The sequence below is a fragment of the Salvelinus fontinalis genome, chromosome 5 (genome assembly GCF_029448725.1).
Source record: "Salvelinus fontinalis isolate EN_2023a chromosome 5, ASM2944872v1, whole genome shotgun sequence".
In the NCBI taxonomy this organism is placed as follows: Eukaryota; Metazoa; Chordata; class Actinopteri; order Salmoniformes; family Salmonidae; genus Salvelinus; species Salvelinus fontinalis.
Window position 1 is genome coordinate 31,894,751 of NC_074669.1, and position 23,533 is coordinate 31,918,283.

The window sequence follows — 23,533 nt, forward strand, 5'->3', positions numbered from 1 at the left end:
GTTTATTTTTCAAATTACAGTACATTTAGGAAGTATTCAGACCACTTGACTTTTTCCACATTTTGTAATCTTGCAGCCTTACTCTAAAATTGATTAAATAAACATTTTTCCTCATCAATCTACGCACAATACCCCATAATTACAAAGTGAAGACAGGTTTTTAGACATTTTTGCAAATGTATTAAAAATAAAACACAGATACCTTATTTACATAAGTATTCGGACCCTTTGCTATTACACTCAAAATTGAGCCCAGGTGCATCTTGTTTCCATTGATCATCCTTGAGATGTTTCTACAACTTGATTTGGAGTCACAAACCAAGCCATGAGGTCGAAGGAATTGTCCATAGAGCTCCAAGACAGGATTGTGTCGAGGCACATATCTGGGGAAGGGTACCAAAACATTTCAGCAACATTGAAGCTCCACAAGAACACAATGGCCAACCATCATTCTTAAATGGAAGAAGTTTAGAACTCCCAAGACTCTTCCTAGAGCTGGCTGCCCGGCCAAACTGAGCAATCGGGGGAGAAGGGCGTTGGTCAGGGAGGTGACCAAGAACCCGATGGTCACACTGAAAGAGCTCCGGAGTTCCTCTGTGGATATGGGAGAACCTTCCAAAAGGACAACCCATCTCTGCAGCACTCTACCAATCAGGCCTTTATGGTAGAGTGGACAGACGGAAGCCACTCCTCAGTAAAAGGCATATGACAACCCGTTTGGTGTTTGCCATAAGGCACCTAAAAACTGACCATGAGAAACAAGATTCTCTGGTCTGGTGAAACCAAGTTTGAACTCTTTGGGCTGAATGCCAATCGTCACATCTCTATGAAACCTCGCACCATCACTACAGTGAAGCATGGGGGTAGCAGCATCATGCTGTGGGGATGTTTTTCAGCAGCAGGGACTAGGAGACTATTCAGGATCGAGGGAAAGATGAACGGAGCAAAGTACAGAGCAATCCTTATTGAAAATATGATCCAGAGACCTCAGGACCTCAGACTGTGGTGAAGGTCCACGTTCCAATAGGACAATGACCCTAAGCACACAGCCAAGACAATGCAGGAATTGCTTCAGGACAAGTCTCTGAATATCCTTGAGTTGCCCAGCCAGAGCCCAGACTCGAACCTGATTGAACCTCTCTGGAGAGACCTGAACATAGTTGTGCAGCAATACTCGACATCGAACCTGACAGAGCTTGAGAGGATCTGCAGATAAAAATGGCAGAAACTCCCCAAATACAGGTGTGCCAAGCTTATAGCGTCATACCAAAGATGATTCGAAGCTATAATCGCTGCCAAAGGTGCTTCAACAAAGTGTTGAGTAAAGGGTCTGAATACTTATGCAAATATATATATATTTTTTTTAATGGAGTATTGTGTGTAGATTGATGAGATTGATGACGTCCCTCATGCGGCTACAACCAGCAACTGTTTTCTAGAATTCCACGCTTCCTAAATTTCCAGCGATTGGATAAATTACTTCTTATGGTATTTTTGCAGTATTGTGGGGAAAATGTATCATAGAAATATAGGCTATCTGGACAATAGCCTACGATTCGATTAAGCTACAAATTAATAGACCTATGGTAGCATATAGCCTATAATTGAGGGTGTATTTATGCAGTATTCCATGGTGTTCGTCTCTATATCCTACCAGTAGTGTCGGTCAAGCTGTAGGCCTAATTGCATCCATAGGCCTATTGACACTGTGCATCTGTCCCGCTGGACTTAAAGGCCACTTAAGTTCACTCACGCCAGAGTTTGAGGCAGGCCTAACTGGAAAATCGTCCCTTTTAGCAGGGCTAGAGTGTGTTATCTGAAAGGCTGCTGTCACGGGTAGTAGTGGCATTCTGAGATTCGAGGTAAAGAGCTGTGTCTGGGTGTTGGAGAGGCAGCCTGTTCGCACGTTCATAGGTCAACAGCGAAAAGTCGGGTATAAATGTAAACAGGATGACATTGCCTAAATAACTCACGCTGTATTAGTGGGCTCCTGAGTGGTGCAGCGGTCCAAGGCACTGCATCTCAGTGCTAGAGGTGTCACTACAGACCCTGGTTCGATTCCAGGCTGTATTTCAACCGGCTGTGATTGGGAGTCCCATAGGGCGGCACACAATTGGCCCAGTGTCGTCTGGGTTAGGGTTTGTAAATAATTGTAAATAAGAATTTGTTCTTAACTGACTTGTCAAGTTAAATAAAGGTAAAAAAATATATAATGGTTTGGAAATGACCGTATCTCAACATCAGAGCTCGAGTGCTTTGTATCCTATAGCCTTCCATCTCGTCCTGGGCTCGGAGCAGTGGTTATCTCCTCCCCGGAGTTGCGCGCCTCTGTTTCGAAACGTCGCCTTTTAGTGCAGATAACCAGCCAATGTATAAACGCCATGTGGTCTGCTGACAATACTTCCTTGTCGAGACCTGCAGAGGGAACAAGCTCTCCGAAACAATAGCAATGCCTGTCTCAATAATAGAGACTATGAGTCTCGCCAGTTGTCTCTCATCAGCACCTGCGTCCTTTATCAACGCTGTCCGGGATCCTGAACCTGTCCGAATACAGGTAAAACAGCTCAGTGCCAATTAGAGGCCAGTGCCTGAGATGATAAACAAATTGTTTATAAGCAAGCCTACAGTATAGCACACACGTTTTGTTCAGGCAACGCCTCCTCATATAAGCATCTTAAATTTCATAATCAGTGGACACATTGGAGCTTATTATAGGCCTAAATATATGAGTTTAGGCTGTTCCGAGTTAAGGGATTACCATTTATCAGTGGGAAAGCCAACGAATCCCGCGAATACGCATCAAACGATGTAGCGGCACCATGTTCTATAGCTTACAGACGATAAATCATTGGATCTATGAATTTGTTTCATGTAATTTTGTTAAAGTAGCTATAGGTGGGCTGGCCTATAGAAATATACTACACAAATACATTGTCACACAATAGCTTTACATTATTTAGCCCATAAAACAATGACATAGCCTATAGGCCTATGTAACCCATCTATGGTGCGCATAGGCCCTAAATCAATGTTGTATTTCAGTCAAGCCTCAAGCACGGCAGATGGACGCATTACCTATTGACCAACACCACTGGTTTAGAGCTGAACACCATGGAATACTCTATAAACCTTGTCCTCAATTATTAATATCACTAAATAGATAGGCTTTTGGCCGATTCAATAGTAGCTTTTTCATATCCTAGGCTAATTGTCCAGTCAAAGTAGCCTATATTTCTACGAAACATTTCCCTGGCAATCAAGGCTAGGCTACTGCAAAAATACTAACTTGTGAAATCGCTGGTAAGTGAATTATCTGACGTCCCTCATGCGGCTTTTTATTTATATTGCGAGCTGCTCTGCACCCCTGATTTATTTGCCAGATCTGATTTGCCAGTCCTCTGTTGGCATGAAAAATAATTGTTACTTTTATTAATGGAACATTTTTGAATAAAAGCGATCAAAGTTAATTCAAGTTGCCTCCGTTAATTCGTTAATATTTCAAATACAATCGTGGGAAAACACAGGTTGGAAAGCAAATGGATCCTGCTGAAAAGAGACGACTCTAATCCCTCCATACTCAACTGCCGGACCGCAGACTGGATCCGGACCCAGAACAGGGTTAGTTTTTAGTAAAAGTAAAAGGTAAGTTAGGATCACCACTTTATTTTAAGAATGTGAAATGTCAGAATAAAAGCAGAGAGAATGATTTATTTCAGCTTTTTTTTATCACATTCCCAGTGCGTCAAAAGTTTACATACACTCAATTAGTTAGTTCCCAAAAACAAAATAACTCCCAGTATCATATAAACACACAAAGACATGGAAGAATGTGTAGAATTGCGGGAAATTAGCTTTAAAACTGTAAAAAAAATGCTCTGCCAACAAGAGGGGTGTGAACAGTTTGGGGTTGCGAGGTGGGGGTTTGTTACTACGCCGATAAATTACATTATCCATCCGGACCATTGCCACCTTGGAAATTTGTGTGACCGGACCTTCTCAAATTGTACTTGAGTACCCCTGCTCTAATCTGTCTGCTGTAGGCTACCAAAAATATTTGATCAAATTCCAAATATTGTTTTACAAAGTAACAAGGTTTTACAAGTAAAACAAGAGAGAGAAAGGCTTTTGGCACAAAGGCATAGGCCATCATCAGTGAGTGAGCTGCGCATCATTGGGTGAGTCGGTGAAACTGGAAAGCATTTTTAGGACAAACTCATATTGTAGGCTACAATATGTCTCCACACACCTACAGTGGCTTGCAAAAGTATTCACCCGCCTTGGCATTTTTTCTATTTTGTTGCATTACAACCTGTAATTTAAATTGATTTTTATTTGGATTTCATGTAAAAAATAACTTTTTTTAAAAAATTCTAAAAAATGTTCTACATGCATATATATTCACCCCCTCTGCTATCAAGCCCCTAAATAAGATCTGGTGCAACCAATTACCTTCAGAAGTCACATAATTTGTTAAATAAAGTCCACCTGTGTGCAATCTAAGTGTCACGTGATCTGTCACATGATCTCAGTATATATACATCTGTTCTGAAAGGCCCCAGAGTCTGCAACACCACTAAGAAAGGGGCACAACAAAGCAAGTGGCACTATGAAGACCAAGGAGCTCTCCAAACAGGTCAGGGACAAAGTTGTGGAGAAGTACAGATCAGGATTTGGTTATAAAAAAATATCTGAAACTTTGAACATCCCACGCAGCACCATTAAATCCATTATTAAAAAATGGAAAGAATATGGCACCACAACAAACCTGGCAATAGACGGCCGCCCACCAAAACTCACGGACCAGGCAAGGAGGGCATTAATCAGAGAGGCAACAAAGAGACCAAAGATAACCCTGAAGGAGCTGCAAAGCTCCACAGCAGAGATTGGAGTATCTGTCCATAGAACCACTTTAAGCCATACACTTCACAGAGCTGGGCTTTACGGAAGAGTGGCCAGGAAAATGCCATTGCTTAAAGAAAAAAAATAGGCAAACATGTTTGGTGTTCGACAAAAGGCATGTGGGAGACTCCCCAAACATATGGAAGAAGGTACTCTGGTCAGATGAGACTAAAATTTAGCTTTTTGGTCATCAATGAAAACGCTATATCTGGCGCAAACCCAACACCTCTCATCACCTCGAGAACACCATCCCCACAGTGAAGCATGGTGGTGGCAGCATCATGCTGTGGGGATGTTTTTAATCAGCAAGGACTGGGAAACTGGTCAGAATTGAAGGAAAGATGGATGGTGCTAAATACAGGGAAATTCTTGAGGGAAATCTGTCCAGATTCTCATCTTGTCCGTGTCAAAGTAGCCTGTCATATGTGTGGTATTAAAAAAGATTCTGCCAGTCTCCAGTCATGTAAAATTACATAGAATTGCATGAAACGCATTTTATAAAAGGCCGCATTTTACCCAGACACTGGGCTACTAAAAATGTTCCCCATGTGTGTAACTTCTGTAAGTGCCTCTACTCTACTGCGCTCTATGCCACTACGTAGTGGTGTAAAGTACTTAAGTAAAAAATACTTTAAAGTACTATTTTTTGGGGTATCTGTACTTTACTATTTATATTTTTGACAACTTTTACTTTTACTCCACTACATTCATAAAGAAAATAATGTACTTTTTATCCATACATTTTCCCTGACACCGAAAGTACTTGTTACATGCCAAAATTACAGGAAAAGGGACCAGTTCACACACTTATCTAGAGAACATCCCTGGTCATCCCTACGGCCTCTGATCTGGCGGATTCACTAAACACAAATGCTTCATTTGCAGTGGTGTGTATTCATGGATGCCAAGGGAAGCCAGGCTTCCCAAAAACATTGACCAATAAAAAAACATAAAATAGTGTACCTTTCGTCTCTCTGTGTTTCATCATTTTCCTTCATCACATTCCCCAGTGATGTTACTCACACACAGCTACTGTTCATTTGTAAATTATGTCTGAGTGTTGGAGTGCGCCCTTGACTATCCTTACATTTAAAAAATAAGAAGAAGAAGAATATTGTGCCATTTGGTTTGCCTAATATAAGTAATTAGAACATATGTTTACTTTTACTTTTGGTACTTAAGTACATTTAAAACCAAAAACGTTTAGAGTTTTACTCAAGTTGTATTTTACTGGGTGACTTTCACTTTTACTTTTACTTGAGTCATTTTCTGTTAAGGTATCTTTACTTTTACTTAAGTATGACAATTGGGTACTTTTTCCACCTCTGCCACTACGCAAATGCAATGCACCTGCCAATTTACAAATCAAGCACTGATTATAACGGCGTAGCAGCCTACATATTTTGATTAAAAACATTGTAACCCATAGACTAATAGCCTTGGCAACTTGGTTGTCGAACTGTCAAGAACGTTTCTCTGTCACTGAAGGTGACGCAGTCCAGCAGAGAACGGAGAAGTCAAGTCTTAAACGCTCGATAGCGCATTGGAGCGCTTCAAAGGACACACCATGCTCATAGATCACACCTAATTATTGATGTAGTTTATAGGCTTATCAGAAGTGTCCAGATCCTGAAATTGGCTAAACTAGAAACAGTTCTCAATGGGTCATGACTGCTGTGAAGATCATTGGTCATGACGCGCGATTTCCACCAGCACATGATTAAATGCCTCTATAATGGAATATCGAATAACAATCATGCTTTCCTGTAAAAAATCGAGTGGTTATGTTGTCTAAGATCCTAGGCACTGAAGCTTGTGGGGATCAGTTGCATGTTATTGAGCCTATCGACAATTATATAGACTACAGGTTAAAGTGCTGAAGGTTGTAAAAGTGGCTTACTCGCTGACCTAGGCCAATTTGGACTGGGCACATGACCAACTACAGTAACTGTCAATCATCAATCATTGGAGCGAGAAACCAACAAATCAATAAATAACATTTAGCTGTTTATTCGATTACATAATATGTAAGATCAAAAACATCACAAACACCCATTTATCATGTTATGTGTTGTCAGGAAGCCACGACGATTAAACACGTACGGGTTGAACCAGAACCGATCATTAAAAACGCAACGTTTGAATAAACAAATTATTATTCCGTTTTTCATTATTTCATATTTCCTTTAGACAATAAAAACAAAAAGCGAAACCGTTTATGTTGTTTGATTTCAGATTCAAAGAAAATAAAAGAGGAATAACTCTTTACTCGTTTTTTATCTTGTCATCTAATAGGAATTATTAATTGGCCAAAAAGTACATGGACAAATGTGAAGGGGGTATATGGAGCTCACCAACTTGTAGTCCTAAAAATCTGAAATGGTTTACCTCTGGTTCCTTCAGTCATTCATATGAGCAAAATTATTAGGAAAGCACTCCAAGCAGGCTTATGAGATCTTATATGTTTTGTTCTATGAGCTAATGTTAGTCAGTGAACATGTGCGTTTATGTGCGTTACATAAATCATTCAAAATTCACAAAAAGTGACATAAGCTGATGAAGATGAGAACAAAATGTATAAGATATCCTAAGCCTGTGTTTACCACAGACTTTATTTTCAGCATTTATCCAAAACCCTGCAAAAACTCTGTTCATTTTCCCATAGACTTTGTTCAACAAACCATGGCGGAGTTGGTGTCTACAAAAAGACGCTATTACTGTTGCTCTCTATTCTGTAGTGTGTACACTGAGTGAACAAAACATTAGGAATATAACATAGACTGACCAGGTGAATTCAAGTTATAATCCCTTACTGATGTCGCTTGTTAAATCCACGTTAATCAGTATAGATGAAGGGGGGAGACGGGTTAAAGAAGGATTTTTAAGCCTTGAGACAACTGAGACATGGATTGTGAATGTGTGCCATTCAGAGGGTGAATGGGCAAGACAAACAATTTAAGTGCCTTTAAACGGGGTATGGTAGTAGGTGCCAGGCGTACCGGTTTGAGTGGGTCAAGAACTGCAACGCTGCTGGGTTTTTCACGCTCAACAGTTTCCCGTGTGTATCAAGAATGGTCCACCACCCAAAGGACATCCAGCCAACAGGACAGAACTGTGTGAAGCATTGGAGTCAACATGGGCCAGCATCCCTGTGGATGCCCCAACGAATTGGGGCTGTTGTTCTGAGAGCAAAAGGGGGTACAATTCAATATTATGATGGTGTTCCTAATGTTTTGTACACTCAGTGTATATCCCAATGACACAGCATTGATATATCCCTGCCCGAATAGTCCCTGTCTCCCCTAATCTGCATCAGATGTGTTCATAAGTGCACTGCTACTCACATAATGTTTCAGAGATATCACGTTATTGTCACGCCCTGACCTTAGAGATCCTTTTAATTCTCTATTTGGTTAGGTCAGGGTGTGACTAGGATGGTCAATCTGTTTTCTATTTCTTTGTTGGCCTGGTATGGTTCCCAATCAGAGGCAGCTGTCTATCGTTGTCTCTGATTAGGGATCATATTTAGGCAGCCTTTTCCCACCTGTTGTTTGTGTGATCTTGTTTTTGTCTAGCTGCCTGTGAGCAACCCAGAACGTCACGTTTCGTTTTCTTCTGTATTGTTTTTGGTGAGTTTCATATTTATTAAACATGTGGAACTCTAAGTACGCTGCGCCTTGGTCCATTCATTCAGACAATTTGTGACAGTTATGGTTTGGTCCAGACTGCATTCTCACCTGCAGCAAACCGCACCATGGTACAAATGGAATCAGCCTGAGACCACCCTTTTTGAGCAAATCCCAGTGAGTTGTTTAGTGCGCTTCCGAGTGCACATAGTGTTCACACCAGTCCAAACGAACCCGGGGGTAACTTGAACAGAGTTTGTAAAAACCACATCAAACCAATTTGGTGTGAAAACCCCCTTAATCTATTTGGGTGTTTTCACACTTTGTCCCTTTCAGACAATTTTTGTGAACTCACTCTGGTTGCCAGTTCACTTCCCGACAGATTTTACCCGTCGGACCTGGGATTCTAACTGGCAACCCTCCAGTTGCTGACTCGCCTCTCTAACCTCTAGGCTACCTGCTGCCTGACAGTCAAAAGTACTCGTTACATTTTAAATGCTTAGCAGGACAGGAAAATTGTCAAATTCAAGAAAACACGTGGTCATCCCTACTGCCTCTGGCGGACTCACTAAACACACATGCATCTTTTGTAAATAATGTCTGAGTGTTGGAGTGTGCCCCTGGCTATCCATACATTTTAAAAACAAGAAAATGGTGCAGTCTGCTTTGCCCCTTTACCCTTACCTACATGTACATATGACCTAAATCACCTCAACTAACCAGTACCCCAGCACATTGACTCAGTACCTATACCCCTGTATATACTGTAGTCTCGTTATTGTTGTTTTATTGTGTTACTTTTTTAAACTTTAATTTATTTAGTAAACATTTTTTTAACTCTATTTTTCTTAACTGCCTTTTAGGTTAAGGGTTTGTAAGTAAGCATTTTATTAGGCGCATGTGACATACATTTTGATTTTATTTGATTAATATAAGGAATTTTAAATGATTTATACTTTTACTTAGCAATTACATTTACTTTTGATACTTAAGTATATTTAAAACCAAATACTTTCAGACTTTTACTCAGGTAGTATTTTACTGGCTGAATTTCACTTTTACATGATTAACTTTCTATTAAGGTATCTATAATTTTACTCAAGTATAACAAATGGGTACTTTTTTCACCACTGCATATAGGCCTACTGCAGCTCTGATTGGTTATGCCGCACAGGTCTGTGTAGAGCAGGCCTCGGCAAAGGCCGGACCGGAGGCCGTACGCGGCCCGCGACCTGATTCAATACGGCCCGCGGAATCATGCTCAGATCACATAAATATTTTGTGACAGTAAAGTTTTGAAAAAAAGTATTTGTTATTCAAATTAAAAGCCCCATGAATACTCGCTTTTGTGTAATGATTTAACTCCCACCGCTTGTGGGACATTTATTTTGAAGGCAGGCATAAATAACATCTGCACGAGGACAGACAGTGACTGACAGGGTGACACGCACGTCACAGTTACAAATAGTAGCTAGCTAGAAATTGCGCAAAAATTAGTTTTTCAAAGATTTCAAAGAAAGGCAAAGTAGACAACGAATGTAGGGTGTTCCAGAAAGAGTGGACATCGAAGTATTTCTTTATTGAGGTATCAGGGAAAGCTGTGTGCTTAGTGTGCAAAGAGAGACTACAACTTGTCCGGACACTTCCAGACGAAGCATGCAGAAAAATATAGGAATATGTCTTCTGAACAGAGGACAGGTGCATCGAAATAGTTGCTTTCTCAGATGCAAAAGCAGCAAGGACTTTTCACAAACTTGACAGGAAAAAAACGTTGGCTTTTTGAAAAGGATACAAGATCAAGTAGCTGAGCTGAACCCAGATCAGAAAATTATTTTCCTGCTTCACATTATTCATTAGGAGGTGCTCTGTAAATGTGTTCTGAAAATGAGCCATGTTGTGGATACAGTCCCTAAAGTGGTAAACTTCATAAGAGCAAAATCTTTAAATCACAGGCAGTTTGTCTGTTTTGTTTAATTGCCCAGGCCTGGTGTAGAGTAAGAGCTGAGTTGTGCACAATAGAACCCTATCTTGCATAGTTTGTTTTGTTTTGGTATGTTGCATTGAAAGTGGCTAATATTGGGTTGACTTGATCACAATTGCCACAGTAAAGAGAAACGTTGATAGTGTTACTAACAGGGAAAACTTTAAGTTCAATCTCATTCTTCTCTCCGTGGGCTGATATGTCAGGGAAAGGCTTGTTCTTAATGTTTTGTACACTCAGTGTGTATGATCCATGTCCTTGTTCAGCCATGACTCCGAGAAGCATAGGATATTACTGTTCTTCGGATCCCGTTGATAGGATAGTCTCGACCGGCGCCTGTCCAGTTTGTTCTCAAGGGATTGCATATTCACCAATAGAATGTAGGGTAAAGGCGGATTATTTATTCGCCAATGTCATTTTGTCAGGGTGCCCACATGTCAGCCTCTCTTACGCCGTCTCTTCCTTTTCCAAGTCTCTTGAGATTAGGGCCTGGTCCGGGGTGAGCAGTATGTCCTGCGCCGCCGACTCGTTGAAGTAGAAATGGTAATCCAATTTGAGGTTAGTGATCGCTGTTCTGATGTCCAGAAGCTCTTTTCGGTCATAGGAAACAATGGCGGAAACATTATGTACAAAAAAACACACAAAACAGCAGAATTGGTCAGAAGCCTGTAAAACGTGAGCTATCCGTTACAGCGCTATTCTCCTATTCTATCCAGTTTCTGTTTGTCACGCCCTGGCCTTAGTATTCTTTGTTTTCTTTATGTTTTTTAGTTAGGTCAGGGTGTGACATGGGGAATGTATGTGTTTTTGTAGTGTCTAGTGTAGTTATCTAGTTATGTCTATGGCTGCCTAGATTGGTTCTCAATTAGAGGCAGCTGTGGTTCATTGTCTCTGATTGAGAGCCATATTTAAGGCAGTCATAGGTATTGGGGTTTTGTGGGTAATTGTCTGTGTCTATGTTCTATGTTGCATGTGTGCACTTAGTTCATTTATATAGCTTCAAGTTCGTCTATTTGTTGTTTCGTTTTTCTTCTTAATAATAAAGAGAAGATGTATTTTTCACACGCTGCGCCTTGGTCCACTCTCTCACAGCAAGACGATCGTGACACTGTTAATGTGTTAGCTGTAAGTATCCTGCTATGAGTACAATTTGTGTTTGGCTGTCTGAACTGTTTTATTTATTTATTGTATTTTTATTTAACCTTTATTTAACTAGGCTAGTCAGTTAAGAACAAATTCTTATTTACAATGACGGCCTACCCCGGTGTAACAACTCTCGTCGTTGGGTGGAAGAGAGGAGGACCAAAGCGCAGCGTGGTATATTTCCATATTTATTGGAAACACTTAACAAAACAATAAACAGAAAATGAAACTAACGACGCTACAGACCTGAACATGTGCACATACAGACAACAAAGAACACAATGAACAGGAACAATCACCCACAAACAAACAGTGAGAACAGCCTACCTAAATATGTTTCCCAATCAGAGGAAATGTAAAACACCTGCCCCTGATTGAGAACCATATCAGGCTAGTTGACAACCCTAAACCAAACATAGAAACACATAACATAGAATGCCCACCCAGCTCACGTCCTGACCAACTAAACAAGACTAAACAAAGGAAATAAGGTCAGGAACGTGACACCCGGCCAAACCCGGACGACGCTGGGCCAATTGTGCTCCTCCCTATGGGACTCCCAATCACGGCCGGTTGTGATACAGCCTGGAATCAAACCAGGGTCTGTAGTGACGCCACTAGCACTGAGATGCAGACTCTCAGGAGCCCATAAAGACATCAAGCAAGGTAATGCTTGTGTTTCGTCAGCTTATGTACTATTTTAATATTCATTTTTTAAAGTGCCAATCAGCAGTTGAAACAATAACAAAACGTGGTCCCCACCACTTATTGATAACCATCTGAGGGAGAAATGTAACCATTCTCAAATTCATAGACAGTGCTATGGATGCAATGACTGACCATCCATGATATCAAAGGTATATTTTTTTACAATTTTGAGGCTATACAGTGTTTGTTTACATTTAAAACAAGCTTATATATTGGTTTCAGATGGGGTACTACAGTTGAACTAAGCTCATGAGGCATTTATGTTATATTCCTGAAGAATCAATGGGTACCGGTACATTTCTTTCATTTATAAGTCAACAAAATGGATGTAGCAACTGCACATTGCCCTTTTTTAATACAATGTTATATATTTTTTGTACTACTGTGTGGTGTGCCTTCCTGGATACCGAGTACCCAGTTCAAGTCTTCATTGTCATGCCTTATCCTGAGAACCTGGTTGTCACACCCACACACACGCACAAACACGCACACACACAACATCTCCCGGAAAGTGAGTTTGCTTTCAGTAAAGACAGTCCAGAAAGTCCCTGGGCTGGGACTAAAGAACTCAGTCAGCTGTGTGATTGGAGTTTCCCTCCTATGGGCTTGGTCTGTAGGTAAAAGGCTGTGCTCTGAGGTAGGTAGGTAGCCAGGTATTTTTTTAGCAAGGCAGTAGAGTAGCTGCCTCACACACACACCACACCTGCCCCAGGGGAGACTGTAGTGTACTCTGTCCTGGAGAGAGAATCTGTCCCAGCCCAAGTATGGCCCACTCTGCAGCAGGCCTACAGACCCCATCTGAGGATGAGTGTCCCATCTGTATGAGCACCCTGATGGACCCACATCACCCTGCTGCCTGTTCTCATGTGTGAGTAACCTATTTATATTGGCATATTATCTAGTGTTATTCCACAGTGTTCAGCCTAATCTGTAACTTAACTTGTAGTCTGGTCTTTCTATTTAAATTGAGTGAATGTAAAGTAGGTACACTTCCCAGAGCTGATGGCTATAACGGTCTCTAATCCCAAATAGGTAATTATCTCTAATATGATTAATTCAGTGTCTGAACTCCCTCAAATAAGTGTTCTATGAATTCTCTATTTCTGTCAATAAAGACCATCAGCACAGCTCAAAGGCAATAGTATATGTGTACAAACTCAACATTGATGTTTCTCATTCACAGTGCTTTCAATATCACTTGAGTGATATGATAAACTACTGAGATGAGATTGACATCAAATTGTTTGTCAAGTAGACTACAGTTTAGTTACAGTTTAGTTTATGGATGTCTTGTCAAAGATTATACGATATGATTTGACCAATGACTCTAAGTAATAAAAAGGTTCTTTACTTCCTCCACCACGTCCACTGCTGGTAAATAACAATAACACATGATAGCGTGTCTTTACATGAGGGGAATTTTCCCTCACACCACAAAAAAAATCCCCTGACTTTCCCAAATATTATACTTGTATGGTAATTCCTCTTCTGCGAGAGGTAGCATATCTAAATGTGGATGAGAGTACTTTAACCTTTTCCTTTCAATGTTATGATCAATGTAGTCTGGATTTATGACATAGCTGCAGTGTTAGGAAATAGGTTCTTGCAGGTTTGATTCTGTAAGTGTATACTTCATGACTGAAGAATGTCCCCACTTTATCAGTGGACCAGTACCACAGTTATGCATGTTGCTTATGCATTTAATTGAATGAAGCAGTGTGTGTGTGTGTGTGTGTGTGTGTGTGTGTGTGTGTGTGTGTGTGTGTGTGTGTGTGTGTGTGTGTGTGTGTGTGTGTGTGTGTGTGTGTGTGTGTGTGTGTGTGTGCCTGCGTGTGTGCCTGCGTGTGTTGCAGGTTCTGCCGACTATGTCTGACGCGCTCTTTAAAGTGGTTACCCCACTGCCCTGTGTGCAGAGCTAAGGTGCAGGTTAATGACATAATGCCTGCTGGTGCCACTGGTGTCACAGTCCAGACGAGGACCACGGTCATCAGGTTGGATCAACCTCTCTCTGGCTTGACGGGGCGTTCCACCCCAGCAACTAGACCTGTGACAGGTGATATCCAGAGGTGAGTGAGGGACTGGTCTATACACAGCCAAACACACTGAGCCAAATACAGCAAAACCATGTAGAGACCATGGGGGTACATTACGTTTCTAAACCACAGGAGGCTGCTGAGGGGAGGAAGGCTCATAATAATTGCTGGAACGGAACCAATGGAATGGCATCAAACGCATGGAAACCAGTAGAATGGCATCAAATACATCAAACGCATGGAAACCATGTGTTTGATGCATTTGACACCATTCTACTGATTCTGCTCCAGCCATTACCACAAACCCGTCCTCCCCAATGAAGGTGCCACCAACCTCCTGTAATCTAAGCATCATATTCCGAGGGTTACAATGAATGCACTGACATTTTCAATAAGGACCTAAAGGTTGACTGATTGCATACCTCCGTTTTTTTTTCTTGCCGAATCCGACTACTGAAAATAGCTACTCAGGCAACAGGAAGGAGCATGGTCAATCAAAGCTGAGTTACAGTCACTGCAGCCCCTCCCCTTCCCACCCCAAGATTCTTCCCCAAACCTTCCTCCTCCATCACTCCCCCTGCCCCAGACAAAGATTTATATATGTCTACGACACATACATATGTTACTCCTCTTGTTGTTCCTACTTCACAAACACCAATCACCACACCTACCATCACCCCTCCTGCCCCTACCAATGGTGCATGCATGACTATGGCTCGAACATCTGCCCCCTCTCTTACCCCTGTGGCTGCCGCCCCTGCACCGGCACCTATCACCACACCTAACCCCACCCCAGGACTTGCTGTGCCCCAGGACCACAGCCATTGGCCCTTCCTCAGCACACACCCTCCCCAACTCAAAGACCCACCTCTATGCCCTCTACATTAACTACCCCTGTACAGGCTGATTCACAGTCATTATTGCAATGTTGAATTTTCACAATCCACCTTCCCTCTCCTTCGCTTATGATGGATAAGTCACCAGTGGTATGTGTGTTTTCATTAGTGTGCTTGTCTAATAGTGATTCAAGTATGATTCTTATACATTTGCTTCTCATTGTAGACTACTGCAGACCAGAGGAACCTGGTGGGAGGAGCTATAGGAGGATGGGCTCATTGTAATGGCTGGAATGTAATCAATGGAATGGAGTCAACCATGTGGTTTCCATATGTTTGTGTTTGATACCATTCCATGAATTCCATTCCAGCCATTACAATGAGCATGTCCTCCTAGAGCTCCTCCCGCCAGCCGCCTCTGCTGCTGACTCATCATTAAAAATCTTACATGGTTGTGTGTCACTTCTCAATGACTTACATGAACCTGCAAGGCCAGTTAGCAAAGTAAGAAAGCTACTGGTTTACTTTAGAGTGAATATTTACCCTTGTCTTCAAGATATACAACTACAGTATTACATTTCTTTGTATTTTTTCTCTAACGCTCACTCTCTCTGTGTTAATCTTTGTCTGTCTGTCTCCCCCCGCTTCTCTCTCAGTGCTGCAGTGAGGACGTTTGTCTGTCCGATCTGCCAGGAGAGTGGTCTGAATGAGCAGGATCTGGTGGATCACTGCAGTGACAACCATCACTATAACAACAGGCCCGTGGTCAGTGATAAATCTGTTATAAGTCGTCAGTTGCTTTCAATCACTGGGTTTTAAATATTATTTTGTTTTATTTTGTGTTGTTTAACCATGCTATTCCACTTAGTAACAATTGTCACTGCCTCCAGAGTGTCCTCATCCCTAGTCTCTAGTCCTAGAGGGTTGTTGGCCACTTGAGCTGAAACTTTGTTGCTTTGAGTGATTGTTGCTCTCTGGTGCCATCTAGGTATGCCCGGTGTGTGTCTCTCTACCACACGGTAACCCAAACCAAATCAGCAGGAACTTCATCAGACATTTGAACCTAAGACACTGCTATTATGCCGAGGACTACACGGTAGGTTACAGACATACACGTGCGCACACACACAGACACACACACACACTAAAAATATATTTATTTGGTCCACAGAATATCCATCAAACCGATACGTTGAACGTGCAATATGCCATCCTTGAGTCTCTCCGGGATGCCAACCGGAATCCAAGATGATTTTGACTGATATAATTTATAATCTAGCAATTTAGCAATAACAATGTCATCATGATTCGTGTACTAAGTAATATGCAAAATATTTTGATGCCAAAGCTGCTCACATTAACATTTGTGAAAATTGTAATATCAAATGTTTCTTTCTTTTGCGTGTATGAAATCTAATTTACTGCAACTAGTCTAGCTGCCAATAAATAAACACTCATTACATGTTACATACTGTAGAAATGTTTTGATAAATCTATCATAAAATCTATCAACTATAATATTGACACTAGCTTTGATATACTTTTCCATTTCATGTCTTTGTATATACTTGACTATAATAAAGGTATTTAATAAAACATGGATGTGGTTGCACGTGCACGTGTGTGTGTTTGTTTGCAATTATGTGTGTATTGCTGGTTCTGCTGTCGATTTGTTCCCTACTCTTACATAAGCTAATGGGGGACTATTAAATATTCAATAATAATACAGTTGACAGCAATTTATTATCTTTTTTTCTTAAAGGTCCCGAACAGTCAATATAATGTTTTTCATGAAATTTGATGATATTTAGATGAAACCAGATCAAAGTAGGACTACTAAAGTATGACAAATTACTGTTTCTGCTACATTGATAAAGTGTAATCATAAAGTTACTGGTCCCCATGTCAAACACTTGGATCAGGAGGCAGGATGGAGGTGGGATTATTAAGTGATTTTTGTGAAATCACGTTTTATTCTCTTACCTAATTTAAATAAATCCCGCCTTGTAACCAACATCGCAGAAGGCATGTTCGCAGAGGGGGTTGGTTTAAGGTAGCTAGTTAACTGGTGCCAAAATCGAAGTGCCCATTTAAAGCGTTTAAAACCATTGTGTCTCCTTATGTCGCGCCGGGCGCCTGCAGGCTGACTTCGTTCCTCAGCTCTATGGTGTTTCCCCAAACGGTGGTTGTTAAGTAGCCAGTTTGGCGAGTCATGTTTCGGAGGACGCATAACCTTTCCCGAGCCCGTTGGGGAGTTGCAGCGAAGAGACAAGATCGCAATTGGGGAGAAAAAATTACAATAATTCAGACCAAATTAAACTGATATTTTCTAATGATAGAGTAACAATCTTTGATTGCCAGCATTTCAGTAGTAGGCTATCTCAACACGGAAAGCGCACAGGAAGCACTCCGAGTATAGAGTTGTCCAATAATTCCAACTTTGTAAAGGCAGTCAAACAAAAGTAAAATGACCAAATTTACTAGATAGTAGATCAGCTCATGAATAATGGGGAGATGAACAGTGACCTTTAAAAAAAATCAAGGTTATCTTAACGGGGACCAACTCAGTATAAAAAAATATCCATATCTACTCTCGTATTGTTTGTTGATCACACATTCTCTATCGAAGCTCTCATATGGGCAGCAAGTATGAGACAGTGCAGAGAAGCGGGGGAAATGTTATATAGGTATTTTGACATACATAGGCAAGAGACGTGCTTTGATAATGCAACCTATTGTTAGGATTTATGTTTATGCACTAGAGCCTGTTAGCATATTGTTTAAAGATGAATATTGTTTTGTTACACACACACACAAACAATACAGATGGGTGTGTGTGTAGGTGTGTAAGGACTGACCAACATAGGCCATAAAAGCTGTGGTCAGTCTGGAGAGGGGAGGGGTGCATAACTCTAGGCCAACCAGGGAGGGTTAGGAGACTGATCAGTACCATATTAGGAATTGTTCGAGTGAAGAATCAAGGGGGAGACACAAGACGGAGCTAATCTACCCAGCAACCAGATGTGGACAAAGGAAAGCGCCAAGGGGCTTGGACAAGTCCGGGTGCCCCCAAAGGCGGAGCAAGAGTTTAAACCGTGCTCAGCCTCTACTATGATAGGCCAACTGAACGAGTTGGAACTAAAACTGTCATAGTATAAGAACTGCTATTTGAGTACATTCCACAGTTCCCTGCTTTACCCTGCATGGTGATACAGTGAACCCGTATATACAAAAATTGCATTTGCCATTCATTGCTTGCGGTAATTAAACATAATTAAAGAAAGTTAGCAGACCTTGCTTTTTATTTATCCTGATACCGAATGTGTTACACGCAGCGTTCACACTATGGATTACAGAAATTAGGAATTTCCATGCACATGAGTCAGGATTTTGGTTTGCAATGGAATTGGATAGGAAAATGGGCTCTAGGACAGGAGAAGATTACAATTTCCCTTATGCCTCTCTGAATTGTTAACGGTTAACGGTTCCCATGTAAAATAGCCTTTTGAGTGACTGAAATGCTCAAAATTTCAGAATTATTATTTTTTTCTCTCATGGCTAACTACCAGGAAATAAGAAAAGACAGGCTGAGTGGGTGGGGAGCTAACGTTGATGAGCTCCCCTTGACTAACAGCAAATGCTTAATTTGTCAATCGGGAGGTGCTGAACAAAAAGTGAGCACGAGAGGGGGCTTCCTGGGGAGCTCTGAGGTTCTTGAATGCATGAGGAAAAAAATATCCTAAAGCATTGCGTGCATATCGCATTGCATTTGTGTAGTGGCATAGAGCAGTCGAGTAGAGGGACTTACAGAAGTTACACACATGGAGAACATTTGTAATAGCCTAGGGTCTGGGTAAAATGTGGCCTTTTATAAAAGGCCTGTGTTTTCCCATGATTGTATTTGAAAATATTCCAGAAAGGCCTGTTTTGTCTGCATGCTGTTTGTTCACTGACATATTTGCCGCGCGCTCCAGCCTGTAGGCTATGCTTTTTTATTGTGCTACACACAATCCACAGCTAACGATTTAAAAAAAATGATAAACTATTGATCCTCTGTGTGTCACGTTCCTGACCTGTTTTCTGTTAGTTTTTGTATGTGTTAGTTGGTCAGGACGTGAGTTTGGGTGGGTAGTCTATGTTTTGTGTTTCTATGTTGGTTTATGGGTACCTGATATGGTTCTCAATTAGAGGCAGGTGGTTTTCATCTCCTCTGATTGAGAATCATATTAAGGTAGGTGTTTTCACTTTGTTTGTTGTGGGTGGTTGTCTCCTGTGCCTGTGTTTGTCGCGCCACACGGGACTGTCTCGGTTTGTTTGTACGTTTGTTCTTTTGTGTAGTCTGTTTCTCCGGTTCGTGCGTTCTTCGTTGTATGTAAGTTCGCATGTCCAGGTCTGTCTATGTCGTTGTTGTTTTGTAATTATTCAAGTGTTCGTTGTGTTTTCTGTTTTGTTTATTAAATATCATGTCTTATCACAACGCTGCGTCTTGGTTCAATCCATGCTCCTCCTCTTCAGATGAAGAGGAAGAGGAAAGTTGTTACAGAACTACCCACCTTACCAGAACCAAGCAGCGTGAATTCGAGCAGTGGCCAGGATTATTGGAGTTGGGAGGAAATATTGGACGGAAAAGGTCCATGGGCACAGCCGGGAGAATATCGCAGTCCCAAAGCTGAGCTGGAGGCAGCGAAAGCAGAGAGGCGGCAATATGAGGAGGCAGCAAGGAGACATGGCTGGAAGCCGGAGAATCAAGCTCAAGACCGGAGTTATGAAGGTACACGTCTAGCACGGAAGCCCGTGAAGAAACCCCAAAAATGTATTGGGGGGAGGCTAAGAGGTAGTGGGCCAAGGGCAGGTAGGAGACCTGCGCCCACTTCTCAGGCTAACCGTGGAGAGCGGGAGTACGGGCAGACACCGTGTTATGCAGTAGAGCGCACGGTGTCTCCTGTACGTGTGCATAGCCCGGTGCGGGTTATTCCACCTCCCCGCACTGGTAGGGCTAGATTGAGCATTGAGCCAAGTGCCATGAAGCCGGCTCTACATATCTGGCCAAACTCATAGTTTACAGGCCACATTATGCCTGCATGTAGGGTTGCAAAACTCCTGTAACTTCCCCAAAATACACAGATTTTCAAAATATCCTGGTTAATTAAAGGATTTCCCGGAATCTTCCAACCAGGATTTCTCATTGTGGTGGCTTACAAAGTGATGTGTAATTCCTATTGGAATCCAGTCAGAGTTTGGATACATTTTTAATGACTGCCAGGGTGAAGAACAGTGTGTGGATATTTCCAAAATAATTTAAACTGGAACAGCCATTTTAGTAATGGGTGCAAAAAAAAATCTAACTAAGTAATTGGATTAGTTTAGAAAAATGTATGTAATTTATCTTTGTGTAGCATAAGATCACTCGAAGTACATGCAAAACACAGATATTAAAAACAATTCCCAAAATGTTTTCCTGCAATAAAGCATGCTCGGAAAAAAAAAATTGTTATCATAACTTTACAAAATCTAAGTTGATGTGACTTCTCATTAAGTTTTGAGTCCGCATCACATACACATTTTAAATAATAATTACTTTTCATTGACCGAGCTCAACTTACTAGAAAAATGTAAATACAAAATGCAATAGAGTTTACAGTGTAGATGAACATTGTCTGAAAGTCAATATATATATTTAATGAAAAGTACCCTGACCTCACCCTGTAAAGTTTCAACTGAAAATGTACAAGTTGAACTTGCTAGATAGCTTGATAAAAAGTGCTGACAACTCCCTTTGGGCTAGCTTGTGATCTTTGAACCATAAATTGTATGTAATCTTCACAATCCTGCAAGCGTTGCAGTTTGTTCAGCTTCCGTATAAAACCTAGCAAACACACACACTGCACCCAGAGTAGGGGTGGTTTAGGACTGCTGTCTTTGCCCCCTTCTCTCTCTTCTCTTTATTGTGTTTGTGATTACAGGTAGTCTTTGAGCCATGACTGCCAACATGATATTATAGAAAAACTTCATTTTTGCAAAAGTTAGGTTTCAACCACTTGAAGCGTATGTCAATTGACCAGGCCCCATTTGACACTTTTGTCAGTGCATCACATTCAGTGGGGAATTGATGAGTGTCAACCAATTGATGCTTATATTAATACATTGCATTCAATGGTAAAATATTAATGTCACAGGGTTGACACTGTATGTCGATAAATTGCATTCGATCCAAAAATCTTTTTAAACCAATTGAATCTTATGTCAATACATTGTATTCAATAGGAAAAGTTGAGTGCCACAGGGGTTGATGCTTATGTCAATACATTTCATTCAATGGAAAAGAAGAACGTCACAAGGCTGATGCCTATGTCAATGCATTTGTAGTCAATGAGAAAATATGAGTGTCAACCAATTGATGCTTATGTCAATAAATTGCATTCAATGGTAAAAGATGAGTGTCACAAGGTTGACACTGTATGCCAATACATTGCATTTAATTAGAAAATGTGTTATGTGTAAATGTTAAGGTTGTCGTAGTCGTTCTCCTCCTCAGACGAGGAGGAGCATGGATTGGACCAAGATGCGGAGTAGTAGGTATTCATGCTTTAATGAACAAACAACAAACACTACAAATTACGAAAACTCTACAAACGTGACTAACCTGAAAACAGTTCTGTGTGGCCCAAACACTGACACAGGAAACAAACACCCACAAAACACCAGTGAAACCCTGGCTGCCTTAGTATGACTCTCAATCAGGGACAAACGATACACACCTGTCTCTGATTGAGAATCATACCAGGCCAAACACAAAAATCCCAACATAGAAAAACAAACCTAGACCAACCCACCCAACTCACGCCCTGACCAACTAAAACAAATACATAACAAAGGAAAACAGGTCAGGAACGTGACAGTAAACCAATTGAAGCATACAGTACCAGTCAAAAGTTTGGACACATCTACTCATTCCAGGATTTTTCTTTATTTTTGCTATTTTCTACATTGTAGAATAATAGTGAACACATCAACACTATGAAATAACTCATATAGAATCATGTAGTAACCGAAAAAGTGTTAAACAAATCAAAATATATTGCAGATTTTATATTCTTCAAAGTAGCCCCCCTTTGCCTTGATGACAGCTTTACACACTCTTGGCATTCTCTCAACTGCTTCACCTGGAATGCTTTTCAAACAGTCTTGAAGGCGTTCCCACGTATGCTGAGCACTTGTTGGCTGCTTTTCCTTCATTGTCCTGTTGAAACACAAATGATAGTCCCACTAAGCGCACACCAGATGGGATGGCGTATCGCTGCAGAATGCTGTAGTAGCCATGCTGGTCAAGTGTGCCTTGAATTCTAAATAAATCACCAGCACCCCCACACCATCACACCTCCTCCTCAATGCTTCACATGTGGAGATCAACTGTCCACGTACTCTGTGTCTCACAAAGACACGGCGTTTGGAACCAAAAATCTCACATTTGGAATAATCAGACCAAAGGACAGATTTCCACTGGTCTAACTTCCATTGCTTTTGTTTCTTGGCCCAAGCAAGTCTCTTCTTCTTATTGGTGTCCTTTAGCAGTGGTTTCTTTGCAGCAATTCGACCATGAAGGCCTGATTCACACAGTCTCCTCCTCAACCCAATTGAACAGTTGATGTTGAGATGTGTCTGTTACTTGAAGCCTGTGAAGGATTTATTTGGGCTGTATTTTCTGAGGCTGGTAACTCTAATGAATGTATCCTCTGCAGCAGAGGTAACTTTGGGTATTCCTTTTCTGTTGCAGTCCTCATGAGAGACAGTTTCATCATGCCGCATGACGGTTTTTGCGTCTGCACTTTAAGAAATGTTCCTCATTGACTGACCTTCATGTCTTAAAGTAATGATGGACTGTCGTTTCTCTTTGCTTATTTGAGCTGGTCTTGCCATAGTATGGACTTGGTCTTTTACTACCCTACCTTGTCACAACACAACTGATTGGCTCAAATGCATTAAGAAGGTAATAAATTCCACAAATCCCCTTTTAACGAGGCGCACCTGTTAATTGAAATGCATTCCAGGTGACTACCTCATCAATCAAAATAAATCAAATCAAATTGTATTGGTCACATACACATGGTTAGCAGATGGTAATGCGAGTGTAGTAAAATGCTTGATACTGGTTGAGAGAATGCCAAGAGTGTGCAAAGCTGTCATCAAGGCAAAGGGTGGTTACTTTGAAGAATCCAAAATAGAGAATAGTAAAAAGAAAAAAAAGAAAAACCCTTGAATGAGTAGGTGTGTCCTAACTTTTGACTGGTACTGTATGTCAATTGAATG

General features: G+C 41.1%; 1 protein-coding gene across 1 annotated transcript; it reads left to right on the top strand.

Annotated features, from left to right (window-relative positions):
- The first annotated feature begins 13,030 nt into the window (after nt 1–13,030).
- LOC129854772 (E3 ubiquitin-protein ligase RNF138-like) lies at nt 13,031–16,747 on the top strand. The gene is made up of 5 exons (XM_055921921.1): nt 13,031–13,225; nt 14,211–14,423; nt 15,883–15,991; nt 16,215–16,322; nt 16,398–16,747. The coding sequence occupies exons 1-5, from the start codon at nt 13,122–13,124 to the stop codon at nt 16,476–16,478; spliced, it is 615 nt and encodes a 204-aa protein (XP_055777896.1). The 5' UTR covers nt 13,031–13,121; the 3' UTR covers nt 16,479–16,747.
- Nucleotides 16,748–23,533: the final 6,786 nt, after the last annotated feature.